At 43.0% G+C, this 17740-nt stretch overlaps 3 protein-coding genes across 3 annotated transcripts; 2 read left to right on the top strand and 1 right to left on the bottom strand.

The window, feature by feature from the left end:
- Window positions 1-549: 549 nt before the first annotated feature.
- On the top strand, window positions 550-3533 carry J4E79_010751 (uncharacterized protein; the record flags this gene model as incomplete). Its single annotated transcript, XM_049359584.1, has 3 exons — window positions 550-2932; window positions 2983-3264; window positions 3313-3533. The coding sequence occupies 3 exons, from the start codon at window positions 550-552 to the stop codon at window positions 3531-3533; spliced, it is 2886 nt and encodes a 961-aa protein (XP_049205886.1).
- Window positions 3534-4583: 1050 nt separating this feature from the next.
- J4E79_010750 (uncharacterized protein) lies at window positions 4584-4911 on the top strand (the record flags this gene model as incomplete). Its single annotated transcript, XM_049359583.1, has 2 exons — window positions 4584-4611; window positions 4697-4911. The coding sequence occupies 2 exons, from the start codon at window positions 4584-4586 to the stop codon at window positions 4909-4911; spliced, it is 243 nt and encodes an 80-aa protein (XP_049205885.1).
- Window positions 4912-8243: 3332 nt separating this feature from the next.
- Window positions 8244-10271, bottom strand: J4E79_010749 (uncharacterized protein; the record flags this gene model as incomplete). The annotated part of the gene is made up of 8 exons (XM_049359582.1): window positions 8244-8739; window positions 8794-9108; window positions 9162-9209; window positions 9260-9389; window positions 9437-9552; window positions 9604-9826; window positions 9874-10048; window positions 10098-10271. The coding sequence occupies 8 exons, from the start codon at window positions 10269-10271 to the stop codon at window positions 8244-8246; spliced, it is 1677 nt and encodes a 558-aa protein (XP_049205884.1).
- Window positions 10272-17740: the final 7469 nt, after the last annotated feature.

The following is a 17740-nucleotide window of genomic DNA, read 5'->3' as shown; positions in this document are numbered from 1 at the left end:
TCATATTGACACGCCCAACAAAACTTCGCAGAGCGGTCAGCGAGCGGAGCGCGTGCAGGCGCGAGGAGTCAGTAATGGTGCGATGCCTTGCTTGCAGCAGAGACAGTAAGGCCCGAGCTGGTCGGTTCCAACGTCACAGCTATGTTAGTGGGGCGTTGAACCATCCCACCACGGCCAGCTTTTCTTCCCTCATTACACTCGTCGACCTTCTGTGAGCTTCTCGACACACGTGGTGTCTTCTCTCTGACATCCTTCTCACACCACCCTTCGTTTGAGACCTCTAAATTCCCCTCGTTCCGTGACAGCCCCAGCCCAGACCCATTGCGGAGCTCTTTCCTGTGAGACTCGTCCAAGACAGCGACGCAAGCACCAGGTAATTCACATTTCATAATTATTTTTAGTCGCGCCTCACCACTGCATGCACGTAAACATTGCACTGCCTGTCCACCGCTCGGCATATTCCTCACCTATCATCCTCCCACCTCTCATCTTCTCGCCTACAAGTACCTGACAGTTCCATACAGAGCACCGGCTACGCTTACATCCACCATGGCCCCTCCCACAGATGAGAAGCCCCAGAGGCCTCCGCTCGACTCCCAAGACAGCACACATCCCGCGCTAAACCCCGCAATTACCAACGTGCCAGTCACACCCGGTGTACATCTCTCCGGCAAAACTGCCTACTTCGACGAGTCTACCACCGAGAAGACGAGCAACCTTCCCTTCAATCCCGAGACTGCCACACCAGGCCCCCAATGGAGCGCCAACTCATACTTCTCTGGCCAGCAAAAAGACGGCCAGGCTAGCACTCAGACTGAACAGGCAGCCGGCGCACAAACTGATGGAGACGTCAAGAGCAAAACGAGCGAGGATCCCGACCCGAATGCCAAGCACGACCTTGCAGACGTAGATCCTCGCGCCGCACACCCTGGCTTGAACCTCAGCGGTCGCGTTATCAGTGCGACCTTTGCCATACCCTATTCAATTGGTTACTCACAGGGCAACGATTGGGAACTGAACCCGCGACGCGGAACCTCGGCCCTTTTCGACTCCTTCTCTTACCTGGCTTCCAGTTCTTCTCCATGGAACCACGTGCTCGTAGGCTGGACTGGTGAGATCGCGCACGCAAAGACAGCATCCGTCACAGCTACGCAAGCGCCTATGAACAAGGCCGCCGCGCCCATTCCCGTCGATCCAAAGAAACCGACACAAGTGCCTCAAGCTCCAAACAGCTTCAGGATAGGCCCAGACGATCGAGCACGATTGGATAAACAGCTCGAACGCGATCACGGAGGCAGGATTGTGCCAGTGTGGCTTGTCGACGAGGTAGATGATGGCAAAGATGAATACATCCTGAAGAATCAGAGCCATTGGAGGACATATGCCGAGCACGAGCTCTACACCTTGTTCCACTACAAGCAAAATGAGCCAGCTGATGGGCGCGCTGCCCGGAAATCATGGGCTGACTACTACCGCATGAACAAGCTCTTCGCAGACAGGATCCTCGAGGTCTACAAGCCGGGCGACATCGTCATGGTACACGATTTCTACCTGATGCTCTTACCAAGTCTCCTTCGCCAACGTCTACCCAACATCTACATTGGCTTCTACCTGCACATCCCTTTCCCAAGTAGCGAGTTCTACCGCTGCCTGAGCAGACGGAAAGAGATCCTGGAGGGCGTTTTGGGTGCCAACATGATCGGCTTCCAGTCATACAGCTACTCGCGGCACTTTTCGTCTTGCTGTACTAGGATACTGGGTTTCGATTCGTCTTCCACTGGAGTCGATGCCTACGGCGCGCATGTAGCAGTCGACGTGTTCCCCATCGGAATAAACGCAGTCTCTACACAGCGACAAGCTTTTGGCGACCCGGAGATTGAACATAAACTCAAAGACATCCGCGAGATGTATGCTGGCAAGAAGCTCATTGTTGGACGTGACAGGCTAGATGCGGTTCGCGGAGTGGTTCAGAAGCTTCAGGCATTCCAGCTCTTCCTTCAGAAGTATCCCGAGTGGGTAGGCAAAGTAGTCCTCATCCAGGTCACAAGTCCTAGCGGAGTCCATACCGATAGAAGTGATGGCGCACAGGAAAAGGTGGTCAACAAGATCTCGGACCTTGCGGCCAAGATCAACGGCACCTACGGAACCCTAGACTTCACCCCAGTCCGTCATTTCCCACAATATCTTTCCCGGGAGGAATACTTTGCTCTGCTTCGACTTGCCGACATCGGCCTCATTACCAGCGTACGAGACGGTATGAACACGACAAGTATGGAATACATCATTTGCCAAAAGGATAATCACGGACCGCTCATTCTGTCGGAGTTTTCTGGTACAGCGAGTTCCTTGCACAACGCAAGCCACATCAACCCCTGGGACATGGGCGGAGTTGCCGATGCGATCAACGACGCTCTAAACCAGAGTGACGAAGTTCGTGCCGAGACGCACGCTCAACTCTACAATCATGTTGTGCAAAACAATGTCCAGGCTTGGTCGAACAACTACCTGAAGCGATTGATGACGAACCTGTCAGCTTTCGATCAAGCGTTCGCTACACCAGCACTTGATCGGGCCAAACTACTCTTCCAATACCGTGAGGCCAAGAAGCGACTCTTCATGTTCGATTACGACGGCACTCTGACACCCATTGTCAAAGACCCGCAAGCAGCCATTCCATCCGATCGTGTCATCCGGACCCTCAAGACCCTAGCAGCGGACCCTGCGAATGCTGTTTGGATCATCAGCGGCAGAGACCAAGCTTTCCTGGACGAATGGATGGGCCATATTCCCGAGCTGGGTCTAAGTGCTGAGCATGGCAGCTTTATGAGACATCCACGCAGTCAGGAATGGCACAACCTCACCGAGACGACCGACATGAGCTGGCAGCAGGAGGTCATTGACGTCTTCCAGCACTACACTGAGAGGACCCAAGGTGAGCTCTGACACTCTAAACCGAATGGTCTTGCACTAACAGATGATCAGGCTCATTCATCGAGCGCAAGAAGATTGCCCTGACGTGGCACTATCGGAGAGCGGATCCCGAATACGGTGCGTTCCAGGCGCGTGAGTGCCAGAAGCATCTCGAGAGGACTGTCGCAAAGAAGCACGACGTCGAGGTCATGACGGGTAAAGCCAATCTTGAAGTTCGCCCGAGGTTCGTGAATAAGGGCGAGATCGCGAAGACGCTTGTAGAGAACTACGGCGAAGGTAGCGGTAATGCGCCTGAGTTTGTTCTTTGCATGGGCGACGACTTCACAGATGAAGGTATGTGTTGCACTATTGGCTGCGCTGTCCACCCGCTAACATCAATAGACATGTTCCGATCGCTGCGCCAGTCCAAACTGCCCACTGATCACGTCTTCTCGGTCACGGTTGGCGCCAGCTCGAAGCAGACGCTGGCGAGCTGGCATCTGCTTGAGCCTTCGGATGTCATCTCTGTCATTTCGTTGTTGAACGGATCAGCAGATGCAGGCAATGTTGGCGCGATTGCTGTGGTCGATGGCACGGTCCCGGAGTCTCGAGTAATCGCATGAGGTCATGGTCGGACAATTTCAACTGTAATGGAGCACGGAGCATGGTGAGGCTATAGATCTACGGTATGCGGCATGGCGATCCCGGAATTTTTTGGGCATCAAGTTTTGGAGAAGCAATCAGATCCTATGTCATGGTGGTTCTCGTTGTCCTACGAAAAGAAACGTATCTGTTCTGTGATCGGCCATGCCGATTGCTACCCGGCGGATGAATTGTGCTGCACGAGGATTAGCAATGCGCCCCTGGGACGAGCGTCGGTTGCCAAGGCGGTGGCGCCGGCACGTTCTGGGGTCTCGCCCAAGACCCCTGATTACCACGTGAGACCCTGACTCGAGAACCGGGAACCTCTGGATGCGAACTCTGGGAGTTTCAGGGTTTTGGAGGCTTCGGAGAGGATTCCGCGACGGCTATGCTTACAGATTGCCCAGCTGTCAAGCAAGTAAGCCGCTACACCCCGCAATAAAGAATATCGATGCAAGCAAGCCGCGCAATGGTGAAAGCGGTCCACGACTCACGATGCCGCGACACGGACACGATGGCTTTTCTAGGCCTGGTATGTTTTGGCTTTCGGCTCTACTAACCCCAAATCATGCAACTTGGGATTCGAGAACTGCCCGCGCATGAAACCTGGAACGCCTAGCAACTGTCCCGCCCCAACAACCTATCCGAGGGAAGGCCCTCCTTCCTCTTGGAACTCGCGTACCGTAGTCGTTAATCCCGTCTTTTACCAGCCATCCGTTCCTTTTTCATCACATCGTTCCCCTCCCGCGCCGCATCTCTACACTCGTTTACCCGCTATCTACCCTCGCATAATCTGAGCACCAATCTTACAGGCGTGAAGCGCATTATCATAACATAATTCGAGTACCTGGTCCGACCTCAATCCGATACGGCATCTGCAACAGCGCAGCAGGGAACTAGCCGGCGAACACATTGCGACATCACAACCGTGCCGTATCTGCGATCCGCCTCTCCTTGGTATTCCTTCTTCGACACAGACACAAACACAATATTCCTCGGCGCGCGGCACAACAAACTTCACACAATACACAATGGGTCTCATTGAGAAGATGCAAGCTCGTATGTCTTACCTCGCTTCGTCCCATCTTACCTTAGCCCCGAACCTTCACACCTGCGACAGTAGACTAACAGGAACCCAATCCAGGCCTCGAGCTCTACCGCCTCGAACAGCGTTACACACGTCGCGAGAAGCGCACGACCTTTATCAGCGAAGCGCAATACGTTGACGGCGAGTACGTCTATGCCTCGGCTCCTTCCTCGGCAAACTCGTCCACCACCTCAAGTAGCAAGCGCTTCAGCAAGATGCCTTCTTCTATACGGATAAAGGAACTCAGCCGCATGGGAACTGGACGGTCATAGACGCTTCTCGGGCGAAGCTGCTCCTGTACCTACGGGTCGACGACTATCGATGGATGGACACCTATCTGGTCGGACCAACAGAGAAAAGACAGCGTCATAGCCTATCGAGGAACAACGTGCCATGCATGACACCTTACACGGCATCGCAGCACATGACGTCTACATAGCCTTGAGGACGTCGCACAAGAAAAACACATACCACGCGGAAGCAGAGAAGGAGGACACGCGACGTATCCCCGCAGACACTTCGCAAGCGCAAAACATAATCATTAACGCAACGACATTTACGCCAGAACAACCATCGACGAAAGGGAAATAACGGACTAAAAGTTTCTTCCATCATCATGTCAAGGTTCTTCCATTCTTTACACCCACATTTTCCTTTTCTCTTACCATTATCTATCGAGATTTATCAAGTCATGTTTGCGACACAGTTAGAATACCCCATTGGCTTCCAGAGTAGACCTGGATATGCATCAATACAAGTTTATATGCAATTGGTTGTGTTGGATGATGTTTGGATGATGTGTTGTGTGAAGGTGTTGCGGATGAATTGAATGGTTGCCAAGAGCGTCCTGCAGATGCGTAGGGCGTGCGGACCAGACTGCGCATGAGAGTGGTTGGGAATGGGAAGGTTTGTAGGCGTAAGGCGTGTGGGTGCAAGGCGTGTGCGGATAAGGTAGTATTTGCAAGGACGGGAGTTGTATGTTCACTTCTAGTCGACGCGGACACTACTCATCAGGATGACAGCCTTCCGAAAGCAAGACAGTCAGGACATCAGCAAGTACAGTCAATTGATACCCATCACATTCTCCCCTTACATCTAGTCGACGTACTGGCAACCGGGAACATGTCCACCGATCCCATCGAAAGCACACTACCAACAACTGTTGCTAAACCAATCGACCAAGATCTACCCCCACGAAGCGCCATCGAAGAGAAACACAAGTCACAGATCCATGAGTTCCCGTCCATACTCCCTTCCAACCTTCCACCCATGGACAAAGGAAAACACGCCTGGCTCTTCCTCACCGCAGCCTTCGCCATCGAATTCCTAACCATCGGTCCGTCCCTTCTCAACCTTCCACAGCCACTCTACCATTCTCTCTAACACACCACCCCTAACACGCACTCACCACCCTACAGGCCAATCCTTCTCCTACGGCCGTTTCCAATCCCACTACACCACACACGCCCCCTTTGCCTCCCCCTCCAGCTCCCACTCCCAATCCTCCCAATCCTCCCAATCCTCCTCTTTCGCCGCCGTAATCGGCGTCCTAAACCAATCTCTCATCCTCATCTTCCTCCCCCTCGTCCTCTATCTCGCGCGCCGGAAACCGGGCTTCGCACGCTGGATGGCGATGACGGGTTTACTTGGTTGTGTTGTGTCAAACTTGGCTAGTTCGTTTTGTACTAGCACAAGCCAGCTTGTGTTTACGCAGGGTGTGCTGCAGGGTGTGAGCGGCAGTGTAGCGTTTTGTCCGCTGTTGGTCTTTGCGGAACAGTGGTTCGATAAGAGGCGGGGATTGGCATTTGGGGTTATTGGTGCGGGGGGTGGGTGTGGGGGGTTGATTCTACCTCTTTTGATTAATGCGTTGCTGGATCAAGTGGGATATCAGAGTACAATGCGTGTTTTGGCTGGTGTAATGTTTGGCGCTGGTATGCCGTTGGCGTGGTTTGTTAGACCGAGACTCCCGGTCACGGACAGCGGTAGTGTGGAGAAGAGGTTCTGGAACTGGAAACTCATTTGCTCGAGATCTTTTCTTTTACATCAACTTGCTAATTTTGTTCAGGGCGCGGGGTACTATCTCCCTGGTATTTACCTCCCGTCATTCACCCGCGAGGTGTTTGGGGCTTCAGATTGGTTGGCTACGGTTTCACTCATGTTACTTAATGTGTCCGCTATGGTCGGGCTTACCATCATGGGGTACATGACCGATCGATTTAACTCGCGAGTCTGTATCGCCGTTTCTGCTGCCGGCGCTACGCTCTCTGTCTTTCTCTTCTGGGGCTTGGCCACACACATCGCTGTTCTATACATCTTTTGCATCTTGTTTGGTTTGTTTGCCGGCGGCTTTCCAGCAGCGTGGCCGGCTGTTATGAGGGAGATGGCGAAGAAGGGCGAGTCGAGGGGGATGGGACATGTTGATACCGTCCTCGTATTCTCGCTGTTCTGTCTTGCTAGGGGAATTGGGAATATTGTTGCTGGGCCGATGAGCGAGGCGCTTGTTGGCGGCATGCCTTGGAAAGGAGAGGCGATTGGGGGCTATGGAAGTGGTTATGGTGGACTTGTTGTTTTCTGTGGGCTGAGTTCGCTGGTTAGTGGGATGAATGCGTTGTGGTAGCATTTGATGTAGGATGTAGAAGTCTCCAATTTTGGTAGAGCAACGAGCATGTCTTTCTGGACCAATCACATAGACATGCATGCAATTCAGGATGACTGTTCCAGATTCTGTACGGCTCGTATAAGATTACGCCCGTGTAACGTGCGAGTACACGTCGCTCCACCATCTTAGATCCTGCAGCGTCGTAGCCATAGATCTCTTCGTAGCCCTGTCACCCATCCAGTAACCCTCCCGCATAGCATTCTTCCCGTGATTCTAACCGAACGGCCAAGGATCCAAAGGGGTGTCATAATGCGAAGTTGCCGACGACAGCCTCGATCCCGCTAAGCCTGCATATGTACAGCGTCCTAGCAGTGCAGGGTCACGTAAGCAGGCGAACTACGCCCTCTGAATACCGATCAATCCATACAATAAAAGCTGAAAAAGCAAAAGATGGTGCATTCATTGTCATTGGTGGTGTGCGACTAATCGCGGGTGGGCGGACCAAATATGACCTGCATTGCATGAAGCTGCAACGCTAGTGACAGAGGCAAACCTGTGACCATTGACACCCACGTAGTGACCATGCGAACCGAGGACGATGGGGGGAAATTACTGAAAGTAGATGGTTGTAATGTTGATGGAGTATATTGCGCTAAATAATAAGGACATTGGCGTAGTTTTGCTATCGAGTACGCGTGTGGCTGGCTGCTTGGGGGGTATCATCCGATCTATAGGTATCTTGCGCAAGTGAATGGGAGTGACCCTTGATCTCTCTTCCCTTCTAGGTGATGACTCCGTTTGTTCGAAAGAAAATGATGAAAGAAAATGAAACCCAAATGTGGACCAACGCCGAAATAAAAAATGCCCGCCACCGTAAAACTCCTGGAAATGGAAACCCGTTTGTGAATGTTGCCCTCAAAGGGTCTGAGGTCGTTAAAGTCGTAATGTTCGAGGCGGCCATGCGCTCTCGAATAGGGATAGGCGAGTGCGATGCGGAGCTGTGTACTAAACGTTGTTGTCGTAGTCGCTGAGGATGTCCTCTGGATCCTCCGGTGGAAGCATGTCGATGGTGTCGCTTGTGCGCGGGCCGGTGTATTTCTTCCTTGCACCCGCATACCACCAGATGGTGCTAAATAGGCCAATGAAGGCTGCCACACAGATAGCGTAGTTCATGTTGTCGGCTCTGACAGGCTTGACCGTCGGGAAGAACAACACAACACTGATGAAGATGACCCATGTCACTGCAATCGCATTGACAGGCTTGCTCCATCTGCCCATTGTGTATGGTCCAGGGTGGAAAGTGACAGTGTTCTCGTACCATCGGTGTGCAATGATGACTGCGATGTAACTGATGTCCAAGGCCGGGGCGGTGATGTTGAAGATAGCCGTAATGGTAAGGGTGCTTCCGATGCCGATTAGGTCGAGGCAGCTGCAGAAAAGCACAACAAGCCATACCGCATTGACCGGAGTGTGCGTGTAGGAATTGATCTTGCTCCAGAAACTATGCAAAGTCAGCACCCCTCAATACTAGCGCCGACTGGAAGCGGAAACTCACCCCGAGAATGGGAAGGCTGCGTCGCGGGAGAAAGCCCAAGCCATTCTAGCATTTGCCAACATGGCGGAGCAGCCGGTGAAGAACTGGACCAACATGACGAAGAACCACATGATAGTTCCACCTGTTTTGCCGCCGGCGTTGAAGAAGATCTGGGCCACTGGCAGACCGGTCGGCGTCGCCATAATCGCATCGTAGTCTGACATGCAGAAGCAGAAGGTGACGGTTAGCATCCAACCGACGACGCCGGAGACGAGGATCGCAGCGCGGATCGCTACAGGGCCGCGAATAGCGGCATCGTGGGTCTCTTCCGACATGCTGTGTAACGCTGATTAGATTGGCTCATGTGCGGAGTCGTAGGGCTGACTTACTGTGTCGTGCCGTCGTAGTCAGTCATCGTCCATGCAACGGAAAGGAAGCTGGGACTCGTCAGTGGTCTGGGCCTATGCGAGTGCTGGTTTGGACCTACCCAAGGAGGAATGAAAAACCCTTGCTTCCCCAGCCTGAGCCGTCCATGACTGTTGTGAACACCCATTGTGGGCTTTGCTTGTTCGGTGTGAGAATGAGAAGAGCGATGCAGATGCAGATTGATGCGATGACTATTTGCTGTCAGACGGCGGTCAACACGAATCCTTCGTCGACGTACTGTTGATAGGGGCGAACCACAAGATAATGCGGTGAAGCCAATTCGTGGGAAACGAGCAGATTGTGCCAAACATGCACAACACGAAAATAGCGAGAAGGACGGTCTGATATGCTTGCCTGCATTGATCGGTAAGCTGCTGCAGGTGATCCAAGTGGGGTGATTCTTACGGCGTAAAAGCAGACTCTCCATTGTCTAGCGTGTGCATGACAACCGTCGCCAATATCATCTGGGAGATTGTATACGCCAGACTTGCAACGCCGGCGGCTTGTCCAAGGAAGTTGCACCAACCGATGATCCACGCCCAGGCTGCAACGTGTTCAGGTGGTACAACGTGTTTTGTGACATAGTACATGCCTCCCGCTGTCGGATATGCTGAGACCAGTTCGGCAACTTGACGAGAGTTAGCTAAGACTCTTCTATGCATGTTGCAAACGTACCTGAACTTGCTATACAGTATGCCATGATGCTGCCAATGAACCAAGCCCATACTGCTGTTGCTGGGCCACCTGAGCTCATTGGTGCACCAAAGGTAGCGGGCACTGAGCCCAGTACTCCTAGAATCGAAATGGCATATGAAACTGTAGACCATCTCGAGAAATGTCTTTGTAGAACCTGCGGAGACTGTTGGAAGATGGTCAAGTGAATGACTTGGAGCGCTTACAGGAGTGTATCCAATGCGCACAAGTAGGCGGTCGTCGTCGTCCGCGATAGTTGCCATGATGCTTCGGTTCTGGTTATGCCCTGCTTCTGCTGCTTTCGATTGACTGGAGACGGTAGGTTGGAGCGCTCGTGGCTCACTCGGTCCCAATTCTTTGGAGTCTGGATTGAAGCCCATGGTTAATACCGGTGATCAACAAACGAGCATGAGAAGTTGAAGAGAAACAAGAAGGGTCTCGGCGACGGAAGCGTAGAAGGAATTTAGAAGGGTGTAAAAGACGGTGGGCCGTCAGCGGAGACACACTAGGAGGATTGACAGCCACGGCGTGGATCCACAAACCCAGCTACCAGGGAGTCGATACTGGATGTGGAAAGGGTACGTGGTCGGGTGAATGATGTAGGGGCATGGGAGACATGTCCACGGGTAGTGGCTATATGAATAACCTGACTAAAGGAAAAGCCAACCGTGCGACCAACGGGTGCCCAAAACGGTCCAGTAGTATCAAGTTGCGAGATGCGACCTACATTCAGGGTAGTAATTTTACAGCGTTTGCCATGATGACACGTGCGGAGTGTGTTGCTAGAGGCGTGAACGTGGGAAAGAGCAAGTAAGGAGTGGGACGACAGGGTGCGAAAACGCAGCCAATCGCAAACAATCAGCCTCTTTTCGCAGACGGGCAGATCCTGGAGTCGCTGAAGCGATTGTGGGTTTACGGTACTGTCATTTGCGCACGAAGACTGGTGCCGAACGTTTGAAGGAAGTAGCGTGCTGGGGCCAAGAAGAGTGGTGCCGCTTCGGCGACCCAAGGTGGCGGGCCGTTTACTCTGCATTTCTGACTGGGGTATACTCAGCCCTGGGAACAATATGTAACCCACCTCATGAGACGCTTGTGACGCCTGTCGAAGCGGCATGGATGAGCTTCTTGATAGCTGACTGTCGATGTTTAGCCGATGTCCACGGGTGTCGCGAGGCACGGTAGATTACTCAACGGCGTCAACGCGCCTCAGCGAGGAGCCCTTACTCAATGTCCGGGCAGGAAACTGCCGCGGTCTAACACATTCTTTGGAGCTATGACGCGCGCAGATGGAAGTGCGGCTTGCCTTGCGTGAGCTCACGAGCGGTACGACTCGGGTGTTACTACGGTCTGCCTGTAACCGGTACCCCCTGACTGTTCGTAAGAAAACTTCGTCCAGGCGGTGAGGAGGAAGATCTCTATTGGTCCGCGCGGCTATTTTGATACGACGTACCTTCGCCGAGGGACAGATCTGACGAGCATGATATCAGGGAATTTTGTAAGCTTCTGGCTGGGCTCTCAAGGAACGCAGACTTCGGAGTCGCTCCATGAACCGCGGCGGGAGCTTTCATCCGAAACCTTGATCCCTGACCCTCAACTGAAACGTCGGCCATGATTTACTCGGGATCCGTATACTCGACAATATACTTTAAGAACGAGAGTCTCGTCGACAGCTTATCAGAAATCAGTCCCGCGCTGTGTCATCTTGCCTAGACGAGTAGCATAAGCGACACCCGCGGACATGCCTGCGACGGCACACATGCCACAACCAATGCACATGTAACACGAACCTGACCAGATCGTCCACGGAGATTTGCTTCTCATTACCATTGCGCTGGGCCTCTTGCACCTTTCAAACCGTGCCTTAGTCGCGCGCCTTGGTGCGCGCCACATATCTTTCAAGGGCCCGATGACACAGCAGCACGGATCGTCTTTCTGCAACCAGCCACGACGAAGCATGGATCAGGAGCGTCGCCTAAGTATGCACATGGCCAGGTGATCATGATGATGGTACCAAGGCCAGGATATGGAATACTCGCTAGACGTCTAGGAGTGTTGGCAAGATCCGAAAGAGCGGTGGAAGCTCGCGGCTATTCACCCATCGACTAATTCCAGGGTCTTCCTGTTCGACTAAGTCCGCCTGGCACGGAGTTGAGCACGAAGCAGAGCCGTTGGACAAATTACCTGAATCCCTGGTCTTTAACGTTTGTCAAGCGTTCACGGCTACGACGGAAGACGATGCGTCGTAAGATGAAGATCCTCCAAGGCTCTGCGATGAAATATACCGACCGATATCGCTTGCAGCTGCCTCATCGATCATCACAGACGACATGGGTGCATCGTCATTCTGTTTCGGGCTGTCGGGCGTGTTAGCACTCGAAGGTTAGCTTGGACGGCGCAGATGTGAGTCGGGGACATGGTTGGGGGAGTTAGTGATTTAGTAATTACTAAGTATTACTAAATTAGTAATACTAAGTAAAAAAAAGTTAGTAATTACTAACACTAACTTCTTACTAATAGTTAGTAATTACTAACTAGTAATTACTAATTTAGTAATACTTAGTAATTACTAAATTACTAATTAGTAATTACAAACTTAGAGATTTTTATTTTTCTTACTTTATAGTATATATTTAAGTATAGCTACTATATATAATAGTATCTCTAATACTTTAAGTTTTATAAGTATATATATATAATAGATATATTATTTATATATTTTATCTATAGTATATAGCTTATATAGTTCTATAAAGTAATAATAATAAAAAAATAATATTAAAATCTTTTTAAAGCTTTATATTTAAATAACTAGACTAAGTAATATATTATTACTTTTAGTAAAAAGTTAATAGTTTATTCTATTACTTAGTATATTAATAAAGATAGTAATTATATAGTATATTATTATATTAGTTATAAAAGTAGTAGTTTAAAACTTTAGATAGAGTATTTTAGTACTAGTAAATAGTTATATATCTTATAGCTTAGTAGTTTAATATATATATAGCTCTAGAAAAGAGTATAAGTACTATATAGTAATTAGCTAAAACTAAAATATATAATTAATAAATAGTTAGATTATAATCTATATATAGTATAAAAAGATATAAATATTAATCTAAAAATAAACTTTTAATAAAGCTTAGAAATATTAAAATAAATATAATTATATATATAGCTTTACTAGTAGAGTTATATTATTAAGTATATATAAATAGTAGAAAGTAAGTTTAGCTTAAAGTATAGTTTAGATTAAAAGTTTTAGTTTAGACTAGTATACTTTATATAAGCTTTTCTTAAACTAAAAGCTATTAAACTATTAAATTTTAATTTACTATTAAAGTATAAATTAAATAAGAAAGAGAGTATATAGTATATAGTAAGTAACTAAAGTCTAGATATATATAAAATATAAATAGTACTAGAAGTATTTAGTAACTAAAGTATAAAAAAAAGTAGATAATAGTCTTAGTTTAAACTTATAAAGAAACTAAATAGTTTAAAAATAGATATAGTAAATTATATAGTAGTAATAAAGTTTTTAATAGTAAGAGTATATAGAGTATACTTAAAAAGAAAGTTAATAAAAGAGATAATATATTTAAATATTATCTAAAGTTTAAAGTAAAAAGATATAGCTAAGTTCTATAAAGTTACTAGCTATTATAAAAATAACGTATAAGTATACGTTAATAGTAGACTCTACTAAGCTAAATACTAAAGGTATTAAAAGAAAAGAAAAAAGTAAGTATAGATACTATTAAATAAGTAAACTTATTAAATTATAAAAAGTTTATTAAATATATAAAAGTATAACGTATTTATAAGTATTTATAGTAATAGATATAAATACTAATAAGTAATAAGAAACTTATATATTAAAAAGATTTACTAGATATAAGATAATAATATTTAGATATATATATAAAGTAATAGTTAGTACTTAAAAATTAAGTTAATATAGTTAGATTAAAATAATAAAACAAAAATAGTATATAAGTAATAATTAATAGTATTTAGCTTCTTAGTATTATAGTAAGTAGATATTTTAGTTAAGTAATAATATAAGTAACTAGTAGTATAGTAAACTACTAATAAAGTAAAATAGTAATTAAGTAAAGTATTAAGCTTTATATAAGAAATAGCTATATTATATATACTAAATTAGTTTTATTACTATCTATTAGTCTAGTTAGTATAGTTAGATAAAAAAGAATAAATAAATAAAAGTATATAAGAAAATCTAATAGTATTAACTAATCTATATAAAGCTTTATCTATCTAATACTACCTAAAAGAAAAAAAAGAAAAAAGAAAGAAAATAGAAAACTATATAAGCTATATCTTAGTCTATAATAGTACTATTACTAGAACTACTACTATAATTAGATTCTAGATCTAGATCTATATTATCGTTAATCTCTAGTTCTTCTAGACTTATACTATTCTACGATTTTAAACAAAGTAATTGTTTAATAGTATTAGGTAATAATCTATTTCTAGCTTTAGTTACTACACTACTAGCTTTACTAAATTCGCTTTCGCTAGCACTAGAAGAAGAAGAAATAGCTAAATAGTCTCTAGCTATATTATATAAGATAGGAAACTTTTATTTATTAGCGTTATAGTAATCTATTATACTTATATTTTGCGAAATTACTTCTTCTTCTAGATAGATCTCTAGCTCTTCTTTAGGTATAGTTATACTATTATCTTTATAAAACTCGTTATCGCTACTATAATCTATATCTAGATTAGAAGCTTCTATATCTATATCTATACTATTATTATTATTATTATTATTAGTATTAAAGATATAATTATTTCTATATTTAAAGTATATACTATATAATAAGTCTTTTATTAGTTCTATTATATCTTCGCTATAACTAAGAGTTTTAAAGATATTAAGCTTAAATTGCGGATTTAGTGTAGTTATTATATATAAATCTTTTACTTTAGTATTAATTACTCTAGTATCTTTAATAGGATAATACTCTAGTAATTTATTTATAGCTTCTTTAATAGCTACTTCTATAAATATATTATAGTTAATATTAGTAGTATTATTTCTAGTAATATCTTCTAGTTTAGTAAGAAGTCTAGTTATATACGGTATTACTAAATAGCTAGTAGAATAACTAGTTGCTTAAAATTTAATAGTAGGTTTTCTAAATATCTCTAGAGTATCTCTAATATATATTAAATAATTCTACTCTACTTCTGTAATATTAAATCTATCTATTTTAAAGTTTTTTCTTCTATTAGTAGGCTCTTCTTTAGCCTTAGTTAATAAAGTATTTATTTCTTCTTTAAAATAGATAAATCTATCTAGCATATTATATATAGATAGCTACCTAGTAGTATTATCTTTAACTAGTCTTTCTAGGCCTACTAAAGTAGTATAATCTATTTTTTTATATTGTCTTACTAGTTTTTTAAAGTTATTCTTAAAGTAAATATTATATTTAATAGTATTAACAATACTACGTACTAGATTAGGTAGATCTGTATATTCTTTATATAATAAACTATAGTCTCTATTATCTTTAATTAGATTTTTAACTTTAGTATTATAAGCTATAGTATTACTAGGTATAAAACATAAGTAAGTTAAAAAGCTATTAGTAATTAAGTTTAAAATATATGCTACGCATCTATTATCTATAATTTCTATTTTATATTTAGTATTATAATTTTCTTTTAGTTCTTGTACTAAACTAGTAATAGAACTAGCATTATCTCTAGTAATAGATAGAATTCTTTTATTTATATTTAAATCTTTTAATACTTTATCTAGTAAATTATATAGTATTATACCTATATAGCTCTTGTAGTCTTCTAGATTTTTAAAAGCTATTAAGAAGCTTTCTAAGTTAAAAGAATTATTATAAAAGCTAATAGTTATACCTAAAAAGTCTATACTATTACTAGAGCTCTACTTGTCTAAAGTAAGAGAAAAGAAGCTTATATTACTAGCTAACTTCTTTTTAATTTTATTAAATTCTTTATTATATAGCTTATCTAAATCTTCTTTAATACTACGTCTACTTATAGTAGGTATATTATCTTTAAGAAACTTTAAAAGATTATTAAAACTATTACTTTCTACTATTTTAAAAAGTAGATTATTATTAATAATAAACTTTAAAAGAAAACTTCTATATTCTTCTTTATTAAATAGTATAAAACTAGGTTTTTTACGTATAGTACTATTAAATAGATTAGAATTACTAGAAGAGCTAGTAGTACTAAAACTACTATTTATATCTAAACTAGAACTACTTTCTTCTATATTATCTATATTACTACTAGTATGTATTAAATTTCTATGTTTATGCTTATAATGCGATTTTAAATTAGTAGTATTAATAGGCTAACTAGATAAAGTACTATAAGTACAATTAGTATAGTCTATTTTAATTCTATTTTTATTACTATTAGTAGAGTTTAAAGGTAGTAATTCTCTAGTAAATAGATTATCTTTAAATAAATAAAAACTATCTTCTAAAGCAGGTAACGTAAAACTACTAGATAAAATATCTACTTTTCTAGATCTAGAAGTAGACATTTTAGAAGATATAAAATACTAGTAGATAAATAGATATAGTAATTAGTATAACTAATAACGTAGATAATACTAAAACGTAGTATAACTATCTAATAATAAAACTAGCTTATTAAGCTAGATAAAAGCTAATACTAAAACTAAAAAAGTAACTAGTACTAGCTATAATAACTAGTAGAGATAGTACTAACTAAAAAGTAGTATAGTAATCTAGTAGTAAGACCGGCTTACTAAGCTAGATAATAGCTAATACTAAAATAGAAATCTAGCTAGTAATAGCTAAATATAAAAGAAAAGATAGTAGATAAAGTACTAAGACTTAAATATCTAAGTATTTACTTTTACTTATATAAAATCTTTTAAAAAAAAATAATATATAAAATAAATAGTAGTAAAAAGATAAATAGTAGTAGATAGTAGTAGATAGTAGTAGATAGAAGTAGATAGTAGTAAGTAGTAGATAGTAGTAGATAGTAGAAGTGTTGTCTGCTTTAATCTAGAGGTAGAGAGTATACTCTTATATATCTCTTTCTCTTTTCTTTCTCTACATCTGTCTACGCATAAACTACGCTATTTTAGACTCTAATACTAGTAAAACTAGTGTTTTAGATTCTAAACATACTAGTGTTAGACTAGTATTAGACTAGTTTTAGAATTGTTTTAGATATTAACGCTTATAAAACAAGCGTTTTAGATTCTAAACGTACTAGTATTAGAAGTATTAATATTAACGCTTATAAAACAAGCGTTTTAGATTTTAAATATACTAGTATTAAAGTCTAAAATAGCGTAGTTTATGCGTAAGCGTATATAAAGAAAAGAGAAAGAAAGAGATATATAAGAGTACGCTCTCTACCTCTAGATTAAAGTAGATAACACTTCTACTATCTACTACTATCTACTCTACTATCTACTTTACTATCTACTTTACTATCTACTTTACTATCTACTTTACTATCTATCTTTACTATAGTTTATAACTATATCTACTTTCTATTTACTTTTATTAGTATTTATAGAAAATACCTAGCTTTTCTAAAGTTTATTTTCTTACTAGCTTTGTTAATAATAGCTCTATAGTAAAGTCTACTAAGTTAGACTCTACTATTAAAGCTATAATTAATAACTATAAGAAGATAGACTTAGAGTCTAGTTCTTTTATTATAGACTATCTAAATACTTTACGTATTATCTATTACTTAGCTAGACTTAAGTACTATAATAGTACTAGGTACTCTTCTACTCTTAGTAAGTATATACTCTATTATCTTTATTATTTTA

This window comes from Alternaria viburni (genome assembly GCF_023758015.1).
Source record: "Alternaria viburni strain BMP 2772 chromosome Unknown scaffold_33, whole genome shotgun sequence".
In the NCBI taxonomy this organism is placed as follows: Eukaryota; Fungi; Ascomycota; class Dothideomycetes; order Pleosporales; family Pleosporaceae; genus Alternaria; species Alternaria viburni.
The sequence above is the reverse complement of the archived record's forward strand: the minus strand, read 5'-3'. Positions and strand labels throughout refer to the sequence as shown.